The following is a 21606-nucleotide window of genomic DNA, read 5'->3' on the forward strand; positions in this document are numbered from 1 at the left end:
AAAAAGAATGCATGTAATAAATGAACTAAATTAATACATTTAGATGTTGTTGTCATAGTGCATGAATCTTTTGGACTTCTTTTATAATGCTTTTATTATGGGGTTTTTTTTCTTCTTTTTTGTCTTTTATGGAGCTTGACAGCCACTGATCACCATTAACTTCTATTGTAAATGAAAAAAAATGCAGTTCTGTCATTCCGCCAAACTTCTTTGGTGTTTCACAAACCAAAGTAAGTCATATGTGTGTGGAATGACATGAGGGTGAGTAAATGATGAACTGTCCCTAATTATAAATGCATTCGCAACTCTCCAGCCAAAGGGATGTTTTTAAACTCTCCACAGGATTTGCAAGCAGGTACCTAAGAGACACGAAGGGGGAGAAAACAGGCTCTTCATTCATTTTCATCAACAATCAGCACAGTGCCTCTTAAATAATGCATTGATCTCTGGGCTTGCTGTTAATTCCCCTGTTATCAGGATGTGCCGAGTGGATGTGGCAGCACTTGATGGATGTGAGCTACAGGCCAGCTGTCCGTTTACTTTGACAGACATATTCCCACTGCAGTGGAAGAACGGAAACCTTTGAGTGTGAGTGTCTTGTCTTTCAAACTATAGCAGAGGACAGTGTCTCATTAAATGACAAAAAAATAACAATCCAGTTGCTTCGATGCATGCACAACTAATTATGTTTTATTTTTTTATTTAAGTTTATAATGATGGTTTATTTCAATTCTGATATACTGGACAGCTCAACAAGTCAGCAAAGGAATGGAACAAGATATGGTACTCAAAGTTAAATGTTAGAGGGGGCTGTACAACTTCTTACTGTAGCATACACCTGTGTTCTGTACTTACAAATGACCATAAGGTGGTCGTTTCATCAGGGGCATAGCAAGCATTGCAAATGTTGAAATGTTTTTACATACAGTACTGTGCAAAAGTTTTAGGCACTTGTGAAAAATGTCTTCAAAAATAATGCCATAAATAGTTTTTATTCATCAATTAACATCATACAAAGGCCTGTAAACATAAAAAAGCTAAATACATTTTTGGTGTGGCCACCTTTGCACCAATTCTCCTAGGTACACCTGGACACAGTTTTACTTGGTTGTTGGCAGATAGGATGTTCCAAGCTTCTTGGAGAATTCCCACAGTTCTTCTATAGTTGGACAGTTCACCACAGTCTCAATTGCTTCTGTCTCTTCATGTGATCCCAGACTGACACGATGTTCAGTGGGGGTCTCTGTGGGGGCAATGCCATCTCTTGCAGAGCACCCTGTTCTCCTATTCTAATCTTTTCTATATGCAAAAGTAATGTTTGGGAGTCTAAAATGTATATTTCCTATTGACACACTAAAGCTGAAGATATAAATAACCATCTTAAGACAAATGTTTTTGTGAAACATCTTAAGTGTCTGAAACTTTTGCACAGTACTGTATGTTCCCAATTTAGGGAAGATGATCATTACATATTCATTTTATTTTAAAGACCCTATGAATCAAGGACCCCATATGAAAATTATCCATGAAAGAAAACAAATGTACTACACGCAATACACACAGAGGCATGAGGGTAAAGAAAGACAAAGTTTAGTGCCTCATTTTTTTACAGATATGATTGTGATTACAGGAATGATCATCATTGCCCTCATTATTATATAGAATAGTACATTAATACTATTAGTAATTCTGAGTAACAATTACTGTTAATAAATGCTAATAAATAAATAAACCTAGATATTATATGAAATTCATAAAGCAACGACAATTTTCTAAAGACAGAAAGCAGTTTTCCTGCTTTCTTGTCTTTAGAATATTTGATAGACTCAAGTTAATTTAAAAGGACTGTCTGCAAATGGTTGAAACTGGGTTTTAAACCACTCCACTCTGTCTGATGAATGTAATTATTCTCTGGTAACAAAGACAAATCAATAATGCACATATTCCTGTTTGAAAGATCATGCTCATAACAGTCATCTAATACCCTAATTCATATTGAGAGCTACGAAAGTTCGCTACTAAAGTTTGATTAGGATGATGTCATTATTTAAGCTGTGGGACAGAGAGCGCAAAGGTGGAGAAGGTACGTCCTCTGGTGGCCAGAGACGTAGTTACGTAAATAATGAAGTGACTTGAACAATAATTGTATTTGTTCACATTTAGGTTCTTACCAAATATACATAGTTTTGTTAGCCCCTTTGGAAAGAATAATAACAAATCTTGGATGTTTCACCTATAGACCGTATATCCGTCCGACCGTATCCATATAATGCAAGTGAATGGTGATCAGACCTCAGTAGCTCTAAAAATCACATAAAGGAAACATTGAAGGAATCCACATGACTCCAGTGGTTAAAACCATATCTTCGGAAGCGATGCAATAGGTGTGGGTGAGAAACAGATCAACATTTAATTCCTTTTTTTACTCTAAATCTCCACTTTCACATATGAAGTCACATGTGGTTCCTGTTTAGTTTCACGTTCACATCTGAAAGTGAAAGTTAAAGTGGAGATTTAGAGTAAAACATTTCATTACCCACACCAATTATACCGCTTCTGACGACATGGATTTAAGCGCTGGAGTCTTATGGATTACTTTTGTTACCTTTATGTGATTTTTGGAGCTACAAAGGTCTGAGCACCATTCACTTGCATTGTATGAACCTACAGAGCTGAGATATTATTCCAAAAATCTTTGTGTTCTGCAGAAGAAAGTCAAACAACACATATGGGATGGCATGAGGGTGATGAAATGATGAGAGAATTTTTTTTTTTTTTGGTGAACTATCCCTTTAAATTCCTTAGTTCTCCTGTGAAGAAGATACAAATAATCTCAGGTGAGATCTCAATAAAGTCTCTAAATGTGCTCAGATTTGCCAAGTTAAACTCAAGCATTTTTCATCTAATTCTTCCAAAATGTAATTAAATGAGATATGCTCTCCACTTCCGTTTCATAACTCATACATGTCAACAAATAATAATTGTCTCACGTGTGTGTGTGTGTGTGTGTGTGTGTGTGTGTGTGTGTGTGTGTGTGTGTGTGTGTGTGTGTGTGTGTGTGTGTGTGTGTGTGTGTCTTAAGGAACTGTAGGAGAAATATTTGAAACAAAGAGGCTTGAATGAAGCAGTAGACTTCAATTAAGCTTCTTGAGATAATCTCAACCTCTGAGCAATAATGTTTTCTGCTGGGATTTCATCATAGCTTGGTTACACGTGAAAGGCATTTTCTTGTTACATTCAAATAGCAACATATTTGTAACTACTGATGGTTCATTTTCCAGGGTTATATCCTCCTGAGGCTCAGCAATAATTATAATAATAACAATAAGATTATATTGGAATAATGTACAGATTTATGAAAAGTTATTGGTATTTGTATTCACCAAAGTGGCATTCAACTGATCACAATGTATTGTCTGGACATTAATAACGTGAAAGATTACTTTTACAAAAAAAATAAATAAATAAATCTGAACTTAAACTACTTCAAAACTTCTCATCAAAACATCCTGCATGTGCAGCAATGACAGCTTTGCAGGTCCTAGCTGCCAGTTTGTCCAGATACTCAGGCGACATTTCACCCCACACTTCCTGTAGCACTTGCCATAGATGTGGCTGTCTTGTCGGGCACTTCTCACGCACCTTAGAGTCTAGCTGATCCCACAAAAGCTCAATGGAGTTAAGATCCATAACACTCATTTCCAATTATTTGTTGTCCAATGTCTGTGTTTATTTGCAAACTCCAGAGGTGGGTAGTAACACGCTACATTTACTCTGTTACATTTACTTGAGTAACTTTTGGGGGAAATTTTACTTTTAGAGTAGGCTTAAAAGTGGGTACTTTTTTACTCTAACTCAAGTTAATTTTTAATGGAAAAAAATCTACTTTTGCTCCTTTACATTTTATGCCATTACTCTCGTTACTATTTTTGTATGTTAAAGAATGTGTCCTCTTCAAATTTTGTTTCTATCACTTATAATATGGTGAGGACTCATTTTCACTCAGTGTTGCCATGTTCGCTTATTATAAGCGAATTTGGGCTTTTATTGCTGACCAGATCACTTGTTTCTCTTGTGAGATCTGGCAACACAAGGTGCTGCTGTCCTACGTGAACGCAACAGTGTCTGCCACTCTTTCAGCGGGCTCAGAACATCTGGAAGGTAATGGCCGAAATGGGAGATAAAGTGACCGTGTCGACAGAGACACATCACCCATGGCCTCATACAAACACTTTTTTCACTCCAAGGAGTGAAAACAAACAGTTATATAATGCGATGCCTGCTCTGTGCACCAAAACAAGTTGACCTACCAGTATTCAAGAATTCAAGCTGCAACCTGAGAAAAGTTGTCCCGATGATAGCTGCCTCATGGTCATTTTTAACTACTTCTTAATATACATTTTAACACATTGAAATCATTTATTTTGATTTTTATGCATTAAAAGAAGATAATCAATTTTTCAGAAACAAGCTTGAAACGTTTTGAGATGAAACATGATGGTATTTCATATGAAGTAAAAAAAAAAAAAAAATTGATGGTGATATGACATTAAAATGTACTACATAAAGTAAGAATAAAGTGTATTTATAAGGGAAATGCATAACCAGTGCTGGATAGAAGCTACAAAGCTATCAATCTGTCTACTCTAACCTTTTCTTTTTGTTTTTCTATTTCAAAAGTGGCTTTTTTTTTATGCAATTCTTCCCATAAGGCCTGCACCCCTGAGTCTTCTCTTTACTGTTGTACATGAAACTGGTGTTGAGCGGGTAGAATTCAATGAAGCTGTCAGCTGAGGACATGTGAGGCATCTATTTCTCAAACTAGAGACTCTGATGTACTTATAGTCTTGTTTAGTTGTACATCTGGCCTTCCACGTCTCTTTCTGTCCATGTTAGAGCCAGTTGTCCTTCGTCTTTGAAGACTGTAGTGTACACCTTTATATGAAATCTTCAGTTTTTTGGCAATTCCAAGCATTGTATAGCCTTCATTCCTCAATACAATGATTGACAGATGAGTTTCTAGAGAAAGCTGTTACTTTTTTGTTGTTGCCATTTTTGACCTAATATTGACCTTAAGACTTGCAAGCCTATTGCATACTGTGGCAATTCAAAAACCAACACAAAAACAATGTTACAGTAAGATTAATTTAACGAACCAAATAGCTTTCAACTGTGTTTGATATAATGGTAAGTGATTTTCTAGTACCAAATTAGCAATTTAGCATGATTATTCAATGATGAGGTGTTTGAGTGATAGCTGCAGGAAATGGGGCCTATCTAGATTTTTATAAAAAATTACTTTTTTCAAATAGTGATGGTGCATTTTTTCACATCAGTAATGTCCTGACTATTTTTGTGATCAGTTGAATGCCACTTTGGCGAATTAAAGTATCAATTTCCTTCTGAAACAGCAAAGTCTGTACATTATTCCAAAATTTTGGACCCCAATGTGTATATATATATATATATATTATCATAATTATGTATTATACTATTATTTCTTATTGTTGTTCTTGTTGTTGTTATATTTTTCATTATATTATTATATTAAATGATAGGATAGGATAGGACAGGGTAGGGTAGGAGAGGAGAAAAAGGGCTGGCAACTTTACAATTCTGTAAGCCTTTAATTTAACATACTTACGCATGGGGGCGACATTACTGCAGAAATCACACACTCTCACTCCTCATCTTCTGCTGGCCTGTGTGTGAGAATGGATGGAGGAGGCAGAGCCAAACACACGTACACATTGACACTGAAACACACATACACACAGACCAGGACCACACCGACCGGTCTGTCTCCTTAAGATGCTGGAATAACGGCGTTAAATCTTTTGCATCTTTATCGTGACCATCTTACTCACTGTCTCCAAAAATGTCTGGGAAAATAGACAGTAAACAAGGTGAGAGGTTACATTTATATACATATATTAATAATCTGAAAATTAACTTCAGTTAGCCGCATTAGCATTAGCTTCAGATGGAGGGTTCAAGCCACACACAGGATCAAAGCATCTAATCTGTACTCTATATTTTAAACCAAACCCAACATTTAAAGGGTTTAGATGATAAATTCACGTAATTTAAAGCATTTATAATGTGATATAATGTTAAGTTAGACATCAGCTCAGGCAGCTCTATTTTGGGTGTGGACGGAGCTGTTAGCGCTGCTGTTGACAAGACGTTTTGTTTTGATAATTTTGGTACCTTTATGCCGTTTTTAAATATATATATATATATATATATTGTATATGTATATATATATACATATATACCTATTATATTAGACTTGTTATGTATGTAGCGTTTGTGTCATTGTTTTTATTTGTGTCGTTCTGGCTCTTTCTTTCAGACAGTGATTGAATGTGTTTAAATGGTTTGTTGTGTGTATAATGGACAAGTCATTGTTTTTTAAAACATTCCGATTAGAATTTAAAAGGAGGATGGTTGAAAAATGAATCTGTCCAACATTGTCGTATATATTGTTTCAAGTACACTTATAGTTTATATTAGTCGTATAATTGATGTGGACTGAATTGAGACAAATGGGATGGATGGATGGGAATTATTACTCAAGGACCAAGGTTTTGTGAAGAAGGGTCTGTTTTGATGAGTCTATAAATTACTCTGCCAGATAGCAAATATTGTCACTTCCTTTCTCAGTTGATTTAGAGAAGTTTGAGTCACTTGCTGTTAAGTCGATAGATAAAGTTAAATAGCACCTCTCACAATATGCATTGTGATATCCAGATGCACACTGTTACTGAATCGTGAGATATTGCTCTAGCAGTCTTAAGATTTTACGCTGTTACCTTCAAGCTGCTTGAATGTTATTTTTATTCTGTTTTTGTGAATGAGGGAATACCAATTCTCTATGTTAGACTGACACTTCCTTTCTCATAAGGTTTAGAGAAGTTGAATGTCTAGATGTGAGTAATCCGTTCACTCTCTGAGCTACTCCATGTCAGCCTGGAGTAGGGTTGCAACGGTATGAGATTTTCACGGTATGATAACCGTCTCAGAGAATATCACGGTTTCACGGTATCTGTTGTCGGTATTACACAATTAGTATTATCAGTGAAAACAGAAGGGTTATTTTATTTATTTATTTTTGAGCAAACACTATATTATAATTGAAACTTGAAAGCATTTATTTTATTGAAGTATGTGTAAAAAATAATATCCCTTTTGAAAATAAAATAAATAGAAAAAATAAGAAAGCTAACAGAATTATAATAAACAGAATTATAAACATGATAAAAAATACCATGTAACTGTCATGTTATATAACTAAAGCATGTTAGGTTACATGTTAAATTAACTACTAAATGAAAAATAGCATCAGCTGTGTGAGCTTTTAAAGTAATGTCCTATGATTATTAACAGTTAACATATACTGCTCCTGTCTGTACCTTTAACTCAGTGCTTCTCCACTGGTTTTGCTTCAGGACAGATTTTACATTGGAAATCAAGTGTCGACCTGCCATAGATCAAACATAACCTGTATTTAATATATCCTGGGTCACATTTCCTTTTATGTTGCATAGTTTCCGGTACAAGTACATGCATCAAGTGACATTATTTTTGTTGTTGATTTCAGCAACAAAATCTACAGGAAGTTTTCTCTCCCCCTTTTAAAAATTGAAGAGCATATTTACTTATATGAGCCCATTATTATCCCGTTTGTTACCTAATATTACATATTTATACACACATTACACAGAAGGAAAGGCTCCTCATTACCATGCTCAGTGTGCTAGTCTTAAATAATAGTAATAATAATAATAGGTTAATGTATTTATGAAAAATAACTTCAACTAAACTTTAACTAAAAGTTAAAGTTCACTGTGCCACTAACTTTTAGATTATTTCAAATTAAACTGAAACATTTTGTCAAAATATAACTGTGTTTATTTGCCAATATTTTTACTCATGTAAAATCCAGAAACAAATTTGTAAAGGTGATGTGTGTAATTATTAATATTTTTAACTATTTTGTTTAAGGGGCCACATCGGGCTGTAAGTAGTGCATGGGGTGGGGGGGCACATTGTATTACTTTTGAGATACAATGTTCAGCATTGATTTGGTTTGGTTTTTGTATCATTTAAGCCCAGAAATAGCTGTGTACTCAATTTTCTGAAGTGTATCTGTGACTAATGGGACTGTTCTGGAATTGCCTAAAGTATAGATACTTTTCTATCAGGCATTAAAAAACTGAATAAAGGCGGAGATTATAAATTTATTTTGCCATCTCTACTTCCCTGTTAATTTATTATTCAGTTTTAATAATAATAATAAAAAAAAGAAATTTATAGAACTTTTCATGTTTGTCGCAAAGCGGGCGAGTTTACTTTGCACAAATAAAAAACACATTTACATATTCATCTCTGGCTTGCTTTTGCTTGCATGTCAATGATGCCGAGATCTACTTTTATATTTAATTTAATCACTGAGAAGGTTTACCTGCGAAATTAGTAGCACCAAACATCACAAGCAGCCTCAAGAATGGACAGAGTAACCGTATAACACTTTTCCTTGAGCAGAATATTGCACTACAGATCGCTAAGTTTGATCAAAGGAGAAAGCGAGACGTGTATGGTTGCCAGATTGCACAAAATAAGTAGAACATTAGGCAGAATATTTCCAATTTGCGCAAGTATAAATCTCAAACTGGGGGTGTTTCGTCTCTTATCTGGCAACCCTGAGCATGTTAAACGCTTGTGGAGACGCGTTAGGTCCCAATGCAAGTTAACTGAAATATCCAATGAAAAATAAAAACGCTTTTGTGATAAATGAGCCGCGGGCCATATGTTGCCCATGTCTGCTTTAGCTGTTTGCGAGATTATCATTAAATCTGCGTCGGCAGTCCTAAATAGTCTATCGCTTGGGTGGCCGCCGAAATATCTTCAATGGGAGAACCATGGCATTGTTCTTTACCTGCTGTCCGCGACCGAGTCCGAAAAGACCAGTTGAGAAACAAACCGTCAATTTTCAAACCGTGGTATACCGTGAAACTGGTATACCGCTGCAACCCTAGCCTGGAGTAGATTTTGCTGCCAAATCATGCAGTAATACCAAATGGACCAACATTTTACCCTGCTACTCTGTGGCTTTTTTATGAAAAACGGAATATGTTTGTAAATACACTTTGTAAATACACTTTGAGGTTGCAACCAAAGTAACTTCCTTTCTCAGAAGATTCAGAGAAATTTGAATCACTTGTGGGTAAATGGTTCTCCTTATTTGAAGTTCAGTTGTGCATCTTTGAATAGCCCTTTTGAATGTAAATGCTGGCCATCATCTTCTACTTAAGGATATACTATTAAATATCTAACATTTTACTGTCTTCATTGTAGCTGACAGAAGTTTGCACGATTTCTTTTTGTTTTTAGTTTTGTTTAATTGGTCTACGAAGAGAATCAATCTATATTCAAATACTCTCAAGTGCCCATTCGCTCATGTGACATCTGCAGCAATTGCCATTCACACATCTGCCCAAATTAAGATATACCTCTCTTATAATCATTCTTTTCCCCATTAACTCGCTTTTATACACCCTCTTTGCATTAGTATCTTCATAAATTACAATAACAGTGTAATCTGTGCATATTATGGCCACGTATAGCTTGTTGGTATCTCAAAAGCTCCTTGAATTCAGAATGTAAACATGACAAATAAAACATATTCTACTCAAATGTATGACTTTAAACCTTGTGTGAATTCTACTCATAAAATGTGGCACAAAGTCATTGATAACACATTTTATTGTTCCATTAGTTAAGGTTTTACATGTCGTCTTGAGCGTCCTCATATTTAAATGTACCTCTAAACGGCGTCTCATAGCTGTGTGGCAGGTGTCTGTATATTTGCAAACAGTATACCGTTGCTCGACTGTCGAACTTCTTTTCACCCCTGAACGAAGAACGAAGAAGACCTTCTATGGAAGTATATCAGGGCATATCCAGCTCAAAATTCTGTGTAAAGATCCAGACTTAATTAAGCCTCATGTGTCTGTGTAAATGCACCTAAATGCCACTTTTGATGCAGCTTCTATACCACCTCTGCAGTGTAAAGATGGCTTTGCAGAACGTTGACGGAATGATCAAACGGGCCAATGGAATGCTTGCCAAAGTCTTTCTAGCAAGCCAGTCCACTGTCAGCCATCTTTGGAATGCCTTGGGTGGTGTGTAGCTCCTATCTCTTTGAATGGGGAACACAGAAATCTCAAAAACAGTTGGTCAAGATTACCTCTGGTAATCTTGACCAACACCAGGAGCGACGCGAAACCAGGATATTCATATACTGAAATGAGGATAATTGAAAATAAAATGTAAAAAAAAAACAAAAAAAAACAGAGCAACCACAGACAGAAGATGTTATGTTTATTGAACGCAACTCATTTTCTCACTTAAACCCTGTAACGCTTTCTACGGCAAGCACTGTGGGGATAAATACACAATCACACACATACACAGGGAAAATCACATCCTTATTCAGTCTGTTAGGAATGTTTATGTTCACGCAGGACTCCTTTTGTTATTTTGCCGCTCTTACGTGACAGGGAAATGGAGAAAAGGTCAAAATGAGCCGGAATGTCTCCCCTCTGCCATTCTGTGTGTGTGTGTGTGTGTGTGTGTGTGTGTGTGTGTGTGTGTGTGTGTGTGTGTGCGTGTGTGTGTGTGTCGTGTATTTGTACAGTTATATTTGTACAGTTTTTATACTGTACAAATATAAAGTTTGTACAGTATAAAAACCATTATGTCTATGGAAAGTCCCCATAAAACATGGAAACACAACATGAGTGTGTGTGTGTGTGTGCGCGTGTGTGCCGGTGTCTAATTTCAGTACGCATGGGGAGAGCGGCATAAAAAGGCAGCAGCCACAGAGCTGAGAAAGTGACACACGTCAGTCTAGTGCTGGCGCATAGAAGAATTGAGAAACTTTATAAAATTGATTGTAAACATTGCTGTGGCCATTAAAAGCCTTACCTGGAACGTCAAGTGCCCTGCTGAAAACTGTCACACTGGTGCCCGTGTGACAGTTTTCCCAAGAAGGACACGTGAAGCAGGGCACTTGAAATTAAACACCGGTGTTAGACATAATTTAGCGCAGGTGTAAGCGCCCTTACAGCTTTTCTTTTTTCCGTAATCAGAATGATGGGAAGTTTGAGCGCGCTCGATTTAATCTAAACAGTAAACAAAAAAAGTTGTTTTGACCTTAACCCGTTCGGCAATTTCATTGGTCTAATGAAAGCTTCACGCCGCCAAAAAACTGAGCACGTCACAGAATGTTTTTTTAATTTTTTTAATTTTTTTTATAACGTTTGAAAGCGGGAAAAATCCATATATTAGCCGCGTCATTGTATAAGCCGCGAGGTTCAAAGCGTGGGAAAAAAGTTGCGGCTTATAGTCCGGAAATTACGGTAGTTAAGTTCTGGCTTTAATATACTGTAATAAGAATAATTTTAGACCCATTTGTTGACTGCACTGGTCGGCACGACATCGCAGAAATAGAAAGAAAAATAGAAAGCCCTGTCGCTCGTCTTGTGTCGCGTCTGGTTAGGGCACTGTGTAAGATCACCGAGTTGATTGACAGGCAATGTATGTATCTAAATGGTGATTGGCTCTTTTACTTGTAAGGTGGGACTTCCTTTCTTCATCAGTTGACCATTGGGCGGTCCAGTTTCTCCCATTCATTTAAACAGAAGTGGCCCGTCTCTGCTAAATAGTCTCTGATAGTCTAAGTCAAACTCCAACTGTAAAAATTTCAAATGTAAACAAAAACATGCTAGGCCTTTAATCTGTTCCAAATTTCTATCTATGTGACAGATTATCTGACTTTGTGACTGCTTATCTGACAGTTTGTGTGACTGTTTATCTGACTATCTGTGTGACCTTTTTATCTGACAGTTTGTGTGACTGATTATCTGACTGTCTGTGTGACAGACTGTTTGTCTGTGTGACTGTTTGTCTGACTGTCTGTGCGACTGTTTGACTGACTGTCTGTGCGACTGTTTGACTGACTGTTTATCTGACTGTGTGACTGTTTATCTGAATGTGTGACTGTTTATCTGAATGTGTGACTATTTATCTGACTGTGTGACTGTTTATCTGACTGTCTGACTGTTTGACTGTTTATCTGTCTGTTTATCTGAATGTGTGACTGTTTATCTGAATGTGTGACTGTTTATCTGACTGTGTGACGGTTTATCTGACTCTCTGGGTGACGGTTTATCTGACTCTGGGTGACGGTTTATCTGACTCTGGGTGACGGTTTATCTGACTGTCTGGGTGACTGGATATCTGGCTGTCTGGGTGACTGGTTATCTGATTGTCTCTGTAATAGCTGAAGACTTTGTAATCGGCAACAAAAATGTGTCTGCGGACATTAAAGCTGTCATTTTGCTCATTCTCATAGTTTTGTATTTGAAGCAGAACATTGAGGCTATGATTCATAATTTCTGTCAGTTGAGGGTGTTATTGTGCCATTGTTGAATTTGACAGCCATATGAACAATCAAAGCTGCTTTTTACTCTGTTTTAGTCACAAAATTATCTTTGGAGGGCGGGGTTTTGGAATGAGGGGCTTGGCTAATTCAATAGCTCACTCATGTGAAAGCTTCAGAACGCTAAAATCGCTTACAGCACCTTTAAGATGCATCTCGGGTGATCCAATCACATGTGGTCAGGTGAGACATATCACTGTTTACACCTGGTCACTTAAATGCGTCTACTGTGACCACGTATGATTGGATTTGTAGGGGAGGGACTCTGTTTCATGACAACATATATCAGTCACTATATCAGTGTGTTACTTCATGACATTTAAGCACAACAAAGCCAGAAAAGAAAAAAAAAAGAGCAGAAAAAGGTGCTATTTCTCCCAGATGCACCTGAAATTCTATCTAAGCGCAAAAGCAGAAATGTCCCGTTATTTTAGTGGATTACTACCTGTATTAACCTGAGCTGCAGATGTTCATGCTTCAACCACACTAAAGTGAATTTCTTATGCTTGTGTTTGTATCAACTTTGCTTTCTTTTCCGATCAGAAGTTTTTTTTTTCCTTTTAAAGCCACTTGTATCCAACAAACTTTAAACTCTTGTTTTAGAGCAGTGGTTGATTGACAGGTGAGGGTTGTTGCTTTGCTGCTGCCAGGTCGCATACAGGACGGATCGATTACACCTCAAATGGGATGCGTTCACATGCGTTTTTGACCATATTCGTATGTGGTTTTTGTGATCTGATCACTAAATGTTTTAGACCATGTGTAGACCTGTATTTAGCGCTGAGCACATGTGATCGGATCACCAAAAATGCATGTTATTACCAAGTCTATGAGACCCCATTTGAGATCCCCTATGAGATCTGTTTGACTATCTATCTAGCTTGCTAGCTGTTAGTGTATGTCTGTATAACTTTCAAAATGAAAAATAAAACATTTTAAAACTACTTTTTCATACAATTCTTTGTCAAGCCATCATCAAAGTTTGTCTTGAAAAAAAATTCTTATCTAGTTATTTTTATGGTCCTGTTTGGAGATGTTAGTGGCACAAAAGTGACACCCTGGGCTAAAAGTTTTTTTGAAAAGTTTAAGGTAGCATTTTTACCAGATACATTTACATGCATTGCTCTGTCCATCTCTGTCAAAATACGGTTGTAAGCTGTGTCTCTTTTAAACATGCACCCAATATTTTGTGGTAGTTCACTTGAAAAATCTTGGTGGTGGAAACTTCAGGTGAAGCTGTGACCAGAATCAGGGAGGTTCTTGGAAGTATATGAATGAGAAACAAGTCTGTTTAGAGGTTGTGCTCAACTGCTTTGTCTGCTTCAGAAGAGGATATAGACAAAAAGAGGAAATGAATTAGTAGACTGCACTTCCCACTAAATGAGGATCAAGAAGCGGATGGTAAGATCACATCCTCAGTGCACCTCATTGCTTTGCTATCTTTTTATTGGCTGAGTATAGTGTTGTCTTAGACAGCTATTCAGGAAGTTAGCGCTCATGGCCAGTTAAACCTGTTCAGATTAGTAGTCAAATCAGTTGCTGTGAGATAAGAAAGATAAAGCTTTCATTTTCTTGGTCATTCCAGTCTTACGCTTTCCTAAACACATTAACTTGTACTAACCTTATTATCCTTTCACTGACTCTGATTTTCTACCTGCTTTTCTTCTTTTACTTTTTTGGGACGTTAGCAGCCTATTTTTATACAGTTTAACAGAGAGCAGGTGTCCCAAGATGCTTTTATAAGTTCTTTTTAATTAGAAACCGCATCTAAAAAACAGCGCTCCCGAACAAGATGCTGAATAAATAAAACCAAGACGTTCGTCTAGCGGACGTTTACATAGAAAAACAAATGGATGGTTGCAAAAGTGTTTGGTGTGAACAGCCCCTTACAGTTGGTGGAGGTACTTGGCCATTGCATCTTGCTCTTAATAAGTGTTTCTCAGATTAAGCAATTTGTTTTTTATACGCTTTGTGAGGAAAGGAGTTCAACTTTGAAATGTGTCTCTCGAGATCCTTGCGTTCGGTTACATTCTGTTGTGTTACATCTGTTTGAACAGCCCCTGGCCTGGGCTCATAGCCTGAGCTGTATCACCACCGAATACCACTGCTATCTGCGAATATTGCTACCATACATACACTGTAATTAATAAAAATGTATGTGGTATTTCGCTGTTATAATGAAGTTTGAGTCCGAGGTAGTATACTGTAGCATCAGTAAGTGTGACACCATGTGAACTGTCTATAGAAGCTAGTTGAACGAAACGTCAATCGCACCTTGTGGAAGATGGCAACCATTCCTTTCCTACCATTCCTTAACCCAAACTTCCATGGTTACGGGTTTTGAATTGACATTTTGAATGAGGCGGAATAATGTCAAATTCGCGGTTGTGTTCAAGACATTGATCACTAATGAATACAACGCTTCGGATGCCTCTGGAGTTCATTTATATATTTGAATGCAGTTATCTTGGGATGCACTGCACGAGTAAATTTATTTTTTTGCATTTATATTTATTGCATTGTGATTCAAAACTTAAAAATGTGGTTCTTTTACTCACTCTTTTTCATCGGCTAGAGCCTCTTCGTAAGCAAAGACCGCAATGTGCTTGTGTGTTTATGTTGTCACTTTCAATTTCACCCATAAACCAGCTCTGACTCAAACACCACAGTGGTTGGGGTGTGTGTATCCCCTGCAAACTAGGGCTGCAACTAAAGATTATTTTGATAATCGTTTAATATAATGATTATTTGACTATTCGTCGATTATTGCTACGATTTATCATTAGCTCTTAACCAACTATTCAGCTTGTGCCCGAATTAAAGATTTATTAAATGTGCTTACTAACAATATAGAGTACAAAATCCTTTGTTGAAAATACCTCTAAATGACATTCACTGAATTAAAGGGAAAAAATGTTTTTTTATGAAGTAAAGAAATTCACTGCTAAAAATCCTATTGTTATCAAGTTTTTTATATTGTTTTCCATTTAAAATGGTCTAAAAATCCTTAAACATTTACATTTACATTTATGCATTTGGCAGACGCTTTTATCCAAAGCGACTTACAGTGCAGTTATTACAGGGACAATCCCCCGGAGCAACCTGGAGTTAAGGGCCTTGCTCAAGGGCCCAACAGTGGCATCTTGGTGGTGCTGGGGCTTGAACCCCCAGCCTTCTGGTCAGTAACCCTGAACCTCAACCACTGAGCCACCACTGCCCCCGATAAAACAAGATACATTCACTTGAGAAGCAACATAGGAGATATTTAGACTTGCTTGTATCTTAAATATAAGTGTATTTTGTATATAAGTGTATTTTTTCACTTGGTTATACTTTTGGGAGTACAGTTAACTTAAGACCAAATATACTTGTATTCAAGATCTATTCTCTAAAAGCAAGTCTAAATAACTTATATGATGCTTCTCAGGTCAATGTATCTTTTTTTTAAAGGATTTTTAGATATTTTAAAATATTTGCATTTTTTATATTATTTTAAACATTCTCAGTTACCAATTTTTTCTTCTGCAGTATAGTTGCTGATGTAAATGCATGTTGTTTTAAAGGAGTTTTATATATTTATAATGTAAAAAACAAGCGACAACTACCCTCTCTCACCTTTTTGTTCACTTCAATCCATCTTTGACAAAAAAATTACTTTTATTTTTATTTGTTATTTATTTGTTTATTTAAATTTTTTGGGGGGGTTCTCCCCTTTTTCTCCCAATTTGAAATGGCCAGTTCCCAATGTGCTCTAAGTCCTCGTGGTTGCGTAGTGACTCGCCTCAATCCGGGTGGTGAAGGTCGAATCTCAGCTGCCTCCACTTCTGAGACCATCAATCTTATCACGTGGCTTGTTGAGCACGTTACCGTGGGGATATAATGTGTGTGGAGGCTTCACGCCATCCACCGTGGCATACACGCACAACTCGCCACATGTCCCACCAAGAGCGAACCACATTATAGCGATCACGAGGAGGTTACCCCGTGTGAGTCTACCCTCACTAGTAACTGGGCCAATTTGGTTGCTTGGGAGACCCGGCTGGAGTCACACAAACTCTCTCTTATTAATATAGCTGCATATTGCCAATTTTCTTCAGGATAATAAACACAGTGACACATATATTATGGTTCAATAAGTCACGAGTCATCATGTTATAATCTAGCTGCAGCAAGTACGCGCTTGATGGGTGAGCATCACCGCGACAGAGTGTGCCTCAACTGGGTGCAGTTTCAATCTCTCCCCCTTAGATCAAGACATTTGCGCATTTCATAGAACCCTGCACAGAGAAATTACAGTTTCAGAGTTTGTAGTTATTTACATGATCAGCTTCCATATTATTTGAACTTAAATAATGCTATAACACGTTAAAAAAACTGCATTTAAGATGTAAACTGTGTTTCCTTAAAAGTCGCTCGACAAGAAAGTTTGGCTTCAGCGGAGCGGCAGCTCTAGCTCCGCTTATTCCTTAACAAGAGTGCTTCTGTATTTAGTTATTTTGTATTTTTGTTTGATTTCCTCATACTTTGCAATCTACATCACCTGAAGCTGTTTGGGAAGTTTGGAGTGGGTCTGTGAGCTGTTTAATTCTTCCACTCAGTCAGCTCGGAACTGCAGTGCTGCTCTCGCGCATCATCATTAGAGTTTAATGTGATCTCATGTTATGATAAATAAGATCTAACAACTATTCTACAAAATTAAATATTTTATTTTTATTGTCGATAACGTCGACTAATTGTTTCAGCCCTAATGCAAACTAGCGTTCAGATCTGCCTCTGTTCCGCTATGCAACACCCATATTTTCACTATCCAATCAACAACCAATAGATAATTTCAAATCACCGCCCCAATTTTTTTTTTCCTGATAAGCTGTTTCACACGGAAATACGTCACAATACAGAAGTAAAGTCGATCTTAATTTCCGTTTCATGCTGACTTTAATAGGAAATGCATCAACACATTAAAGAAAAGCTTTAATCTTTGATATGTGGTTGTGTACTTGATGCTTTCTATGTACTTAAAAGAGCTATAATCCAGGCACACCCAGCTTTCAAAGGTATCTCCCTCATGACACAGAATGTGTAATACATGAGTTAACATCCTGCCTCAACTCCATTAAACTCACTTATTGGACTTGGTGGTGTCTCTTTTCTGCTTCAATGGAGGATTCTGAATTGTAGCCCCAGCCAAGCCTGATATGAAACTCTACAGATCACCCACTCAAACACCTAGTGCTTCATTCCTCTAATGTGTGTGGAGGAAATCACCCCTAAATGGTTTTGTGCCAAGCACATTGCACAATGGTGTCATCAGAGAGTGGCACTCTCCAAGAGTGCATCAAGTCCCACTGTGTCCAATTGAAGAAGATTTCACTGTACACAAAAGCCCCAGTCTCCTCTCACATGTATTCCCAAGATACACAATAAGGTTGACATCTCACAGTTCAGTGAACCAGAAAGCTACTGACTGCATTTACTGCCAGAAGTAGTGAATACTTGGGTTGGGTGGTATGACCAAAATCTATTTTAAGTTAGTTAAACAATTCTCAAATAAAGCTACTTCATAATAAAGTATTTTCTTCTTTTATTGGGAACTTGATGCATGCAAACCAAAAGATTAGATTGTTCATAATACTCAAAACATTAAACTAATAAATTAGCCTTTACAGTATGCACATCTGTGACTGCACATTTAGTGAATTGGTGTGTATGCGTCTTCCTTCAGAATCCCAGCGTTCACACTTGGCATCCTTTACGATGAAACTAAAGGATAAATTCCACTCTCCCAAAATCAAGAGGACGCCATCAAACAAAAAGTCAAAACCACCACCTGAACAACGTGTGAAGTCCCCAGAGAAGACAGAGACTAAGGTATGTATTGGTGTCACCATAGAAGGTTGTTTACCCAAAAATGAAAGTTCTCTCATCATTTATGCACCTTCGTGCCATCCCAGATGTGTATTACTTTTTTGCTGCAGAACACCAACAAAGATTTTTTTAAGAATATCTCAGCTGTGTTGGTCCTCACAATGCAAGTGAATGGCTACCTACATTTTGAAGCTCCAAAAGCACATAAAAGCAATCCATATGACACCAGTGGTTAATCCATATCTTCAGAAGCAAACGATAAGTGTGGGTAAGAAACGGATCAATGTTTAAGTCCTTTTTTACCATAAATCTCCACTTACGCATTCTTCTTTTGTTTTTGCCAAATCGCATTCTTCATGCATATCGGCACCTACTGGGCAGGGAGGAGAATTTTTAGTAAAAAAAGAACTTCAATATGAATCGGTTTCTCACCCAAACCTACCATTTCGCTTCAGAAGATATGGATTTAACCACTGGAGTCATATAGATTTTTGAGGACCTGTAGAGCCTTAGATATTCTTCGAAAAATCTTAATTTGTTGTAGTAGCTTGACGGTTGATATTTCAAATCGTACATCTAAAATTGTTATTATGTTGCTTCTGCCATCATAGAAGTTCTATCAAGCCTTGATGTAAACGTTTTTAATCTAAGTTTTTGGCTTTGAAAACTCTGGTTACTGTGTACTATTTTGATGACATTGGAATCGGCAACACTTTTTTCCATGTTTAGAGTCAGAATCGATTAGAGGAGCATGAGAAAGAAGTGGTCAGTGCATTGCGGTACTTCAAGACGATAATCGACAAGATGGCAGTGGACAAGAAAGTCTTGGAAATGCTTCCTGGATCAGCCAGCAAAGTGCTGGAGGCCATCATGAACTTGGTACAACTAGATGGCAAGATATTGAGCAGGTAGATTTCCATAGTCACTTTGTCTGAAATTAGAATATAATGTAAGATCCCTTTGAACAGATATTTAACTGCTTGAGCCATTAACAGTCATATGTGCAATTATTTATTTCCATTGAGCTTTGTTTCTTTTACTGTATTGTAACTTATGTGTTTTTGATCTTGTGTGTTTTGCGTTCTTACAGTATAATATTTGCATGAATTCTTCATCCATCTATCCTCAGTTCACGAGTGTCCTCCTGTCTGAATCGGCTCTATCAGAGTCTTGCAAACCTCATACGCTGGTCAGACCAAGTAATGCTGGAGGGGGTGAATTTAGAAGATAAGGAAACAATAGCGACCGTCACCACTGTGATCAAAGCAGTGCTGGATGGTGTAAAGGTATTGTACACCTTTGATAGTTTCCTGTAGCTATAACAAATTGGTAATAAAACGTGTTCAATAGTTGTCAGTTCATTAGTGACGTGTATAATCAGGATGGGATTGCTTGAGTTGGAAATGCTTACCAGAATTCTTATCCAGTTAGCTCAAAATGTTATTACGTTTTCATGTTTTGTAATGTTTCACATCTGTTGGATTTTCCATTTACTCTCCATCCATATTCTAGCTGTAGTTAGACATGGGTTTTGCGCTGAGTTGATAGTGTTTTGTTTAAAAATGACTCTGCATGTGATTTCCTGTAGGAGCTTGTTAAAGTCACCATCGAGAAGCAGGAACAGCCCTCCCCCACAACGCCTGTCAAAACCCTGCCTTCTGTTGCAAGTCCACAGCGGTAATTTGGAAGCTTTTTGTGAAATAACGTTTTGCTCTGCTAATATTCAGAATTGAGGTGGGTAGTGTTGAATTCCACTCTCAAACACAGCACAAATATGGACATATAGCTGCCATATTATCTAGTCTAGACCAAGGACCCCTTGGTGGATCGAGAAACAAAGCAAAGCCCCCTATTACATATTGTTATAAAGTACAGTGTTGTATTGTAAGAAAAAAACTAAATAATATAAATTTTTTAAAAAACTTTATAATGCTTTAATTTTACAGCCTTAACATAATCATTATTGTTGTACAGAGTCATATACTTGGACAAAAGTTATCATTAAAATACCATGTTAACCATTTTTACCTCTTTATGTTGGCAGTGTTCCAGACCCCCCTGTCATTGAGATGAAGGAAAACATCTCAAATGATGCCCCTGCCCCGTCTGAGACCACAGAGACGCCAAATGAAGTCCCTGATGAGGAGGTGGCCCCTCCTAAACCCCCTATACCTGGACTCAAAGTGCCTGAACACTGGTACGAATGCTTTGCTTAGTAGAGTCTGGTACTTTGTTCCAAAACATAGCAAACTGCCTTGCTGTCTACTGCCAACATATGCAGCATCCTAGTTTAAATGGAACCATAAGTGATTGATTTGGAATGCTGTACATATACAGCAACTCTGTGCATCATACAAATAGCATTTGTACTCACACTAACCACTTGAGAGACTCTATTGATTTTAATACAGTTTGGCATTAGCATGTTGCTAAGCTAACAACACAATACTCTAAGCATAAAAATGCACAAGTCATTTGTTTAAATGCACAAGTCATTTGTTTATTTTGAGCCATGCTTTCCGTTATTGAATGAGTTATATGTATATTAATATTAGTCTATTCTCTCTCCGTCCGCCATCCTGGATTGTCACAGTGCATTATGGGATTGCCTTTTCTTTGAAGAATACAATCGATGCAGCCTTAGAATTTGGCCAAAAAAAGATAAATACTTTTTTATCAGTCTGCGCTGTTTTTCAATTTGTTTTTTCATTTAAATATGTGCTAGATGGACGTCTTTGACCATTGCGCCTTACTGCAGGAGTGCAACATCTTTCAGACATTGCATCAACTTTAAAATAACTCAACATTCAACTTTTAAAAATGCATCTTAAGACACCTGTGATCTGTTAAATTCTTTGTGGTGTGTCAAGCTTTATTTATGCAAGAATGTGCTCGGTTTGGACATCCTCTAGCCTACCTGGTGTGTCCATGATGCCTTACACCCTGTCTACACCAGACGTGTGCATTGCGCCACATCAAAAGCAATAGAACTCCATTAAAATCTATGATGCTGTCTACACTGGAATGGCCGTAAAGGGTGTCTTGTCCATTTTGCGCTGCACGCACTGGTACTACTACACAAATTAAATGGTTTAGAACATTTGTGATGACTCATCCAGTGTAGACAGCCTCAAGCTGTTTCATTGCACCACGTCAACGGATGTGCCTGGTGTAGACAGTGTTGAAATGCTGCCTACATAGGCAGCGCACTAGTTTTCGAAACACAGCCTTAA

General features: G+C 37.3%; 1 protein-coding gene across 4 annotated transcripts in view; it reads left to right on the plus strand.

Annotated features, from left to right (window-relative positions):
* Positions 1-5774: 5774 nt before the first annotated feature.
* Positions 5775-21606, plus strand: part of LOC127631288 (rap guanine nucleotide exchange factor 1-like) — a 41831-nt gene continuing 25999 nt past the window's right edge. For all 4 annotated transcript variants that reach the window (XM_052109363.1, XM_052109364.1, XM_052109365.1 and 1 more), the window contains exons 1-6: positions 5775-5906; positions 18231-18376; positions 19103-19281; positions 19503-19659; positions 19962-20050; positions 20418-20570. In XM_052109363.1, coding sequence (XP_051965323.1) covers positions 5879-5906; positions 18231-18376; positions 19103-19281; positions 19503-19659; positions 19962-20050; positions 20418-20570 — 752 coding nt within the window. In that variant the 5' untranslated portion in view covers positions 5775-5878. The remainder of the gene's footprint in view (positions 5907-18230; positions 18377-19102; positions 19282-19502; positions 19660-19961; positions 20051-20417; positions 20571-21606) is intronic.

Source organism: Xyrauchen texanus, chromosome 37 (genome assembly GCF_025860055.1).
Source record: "Xyrauchen texanus isolate HMW12.3.18 chromosome 37, RBS_HiC_50CHRs, whole genome shotgun sequence".
Taxonomy (NCBI): domain Eukaryota; kingdom Metazoa; phylum Chordata; class Actinopteri; order Cypriniformes; family Catostomidae; genus Xyrauchen; species Xyrauchen texanus.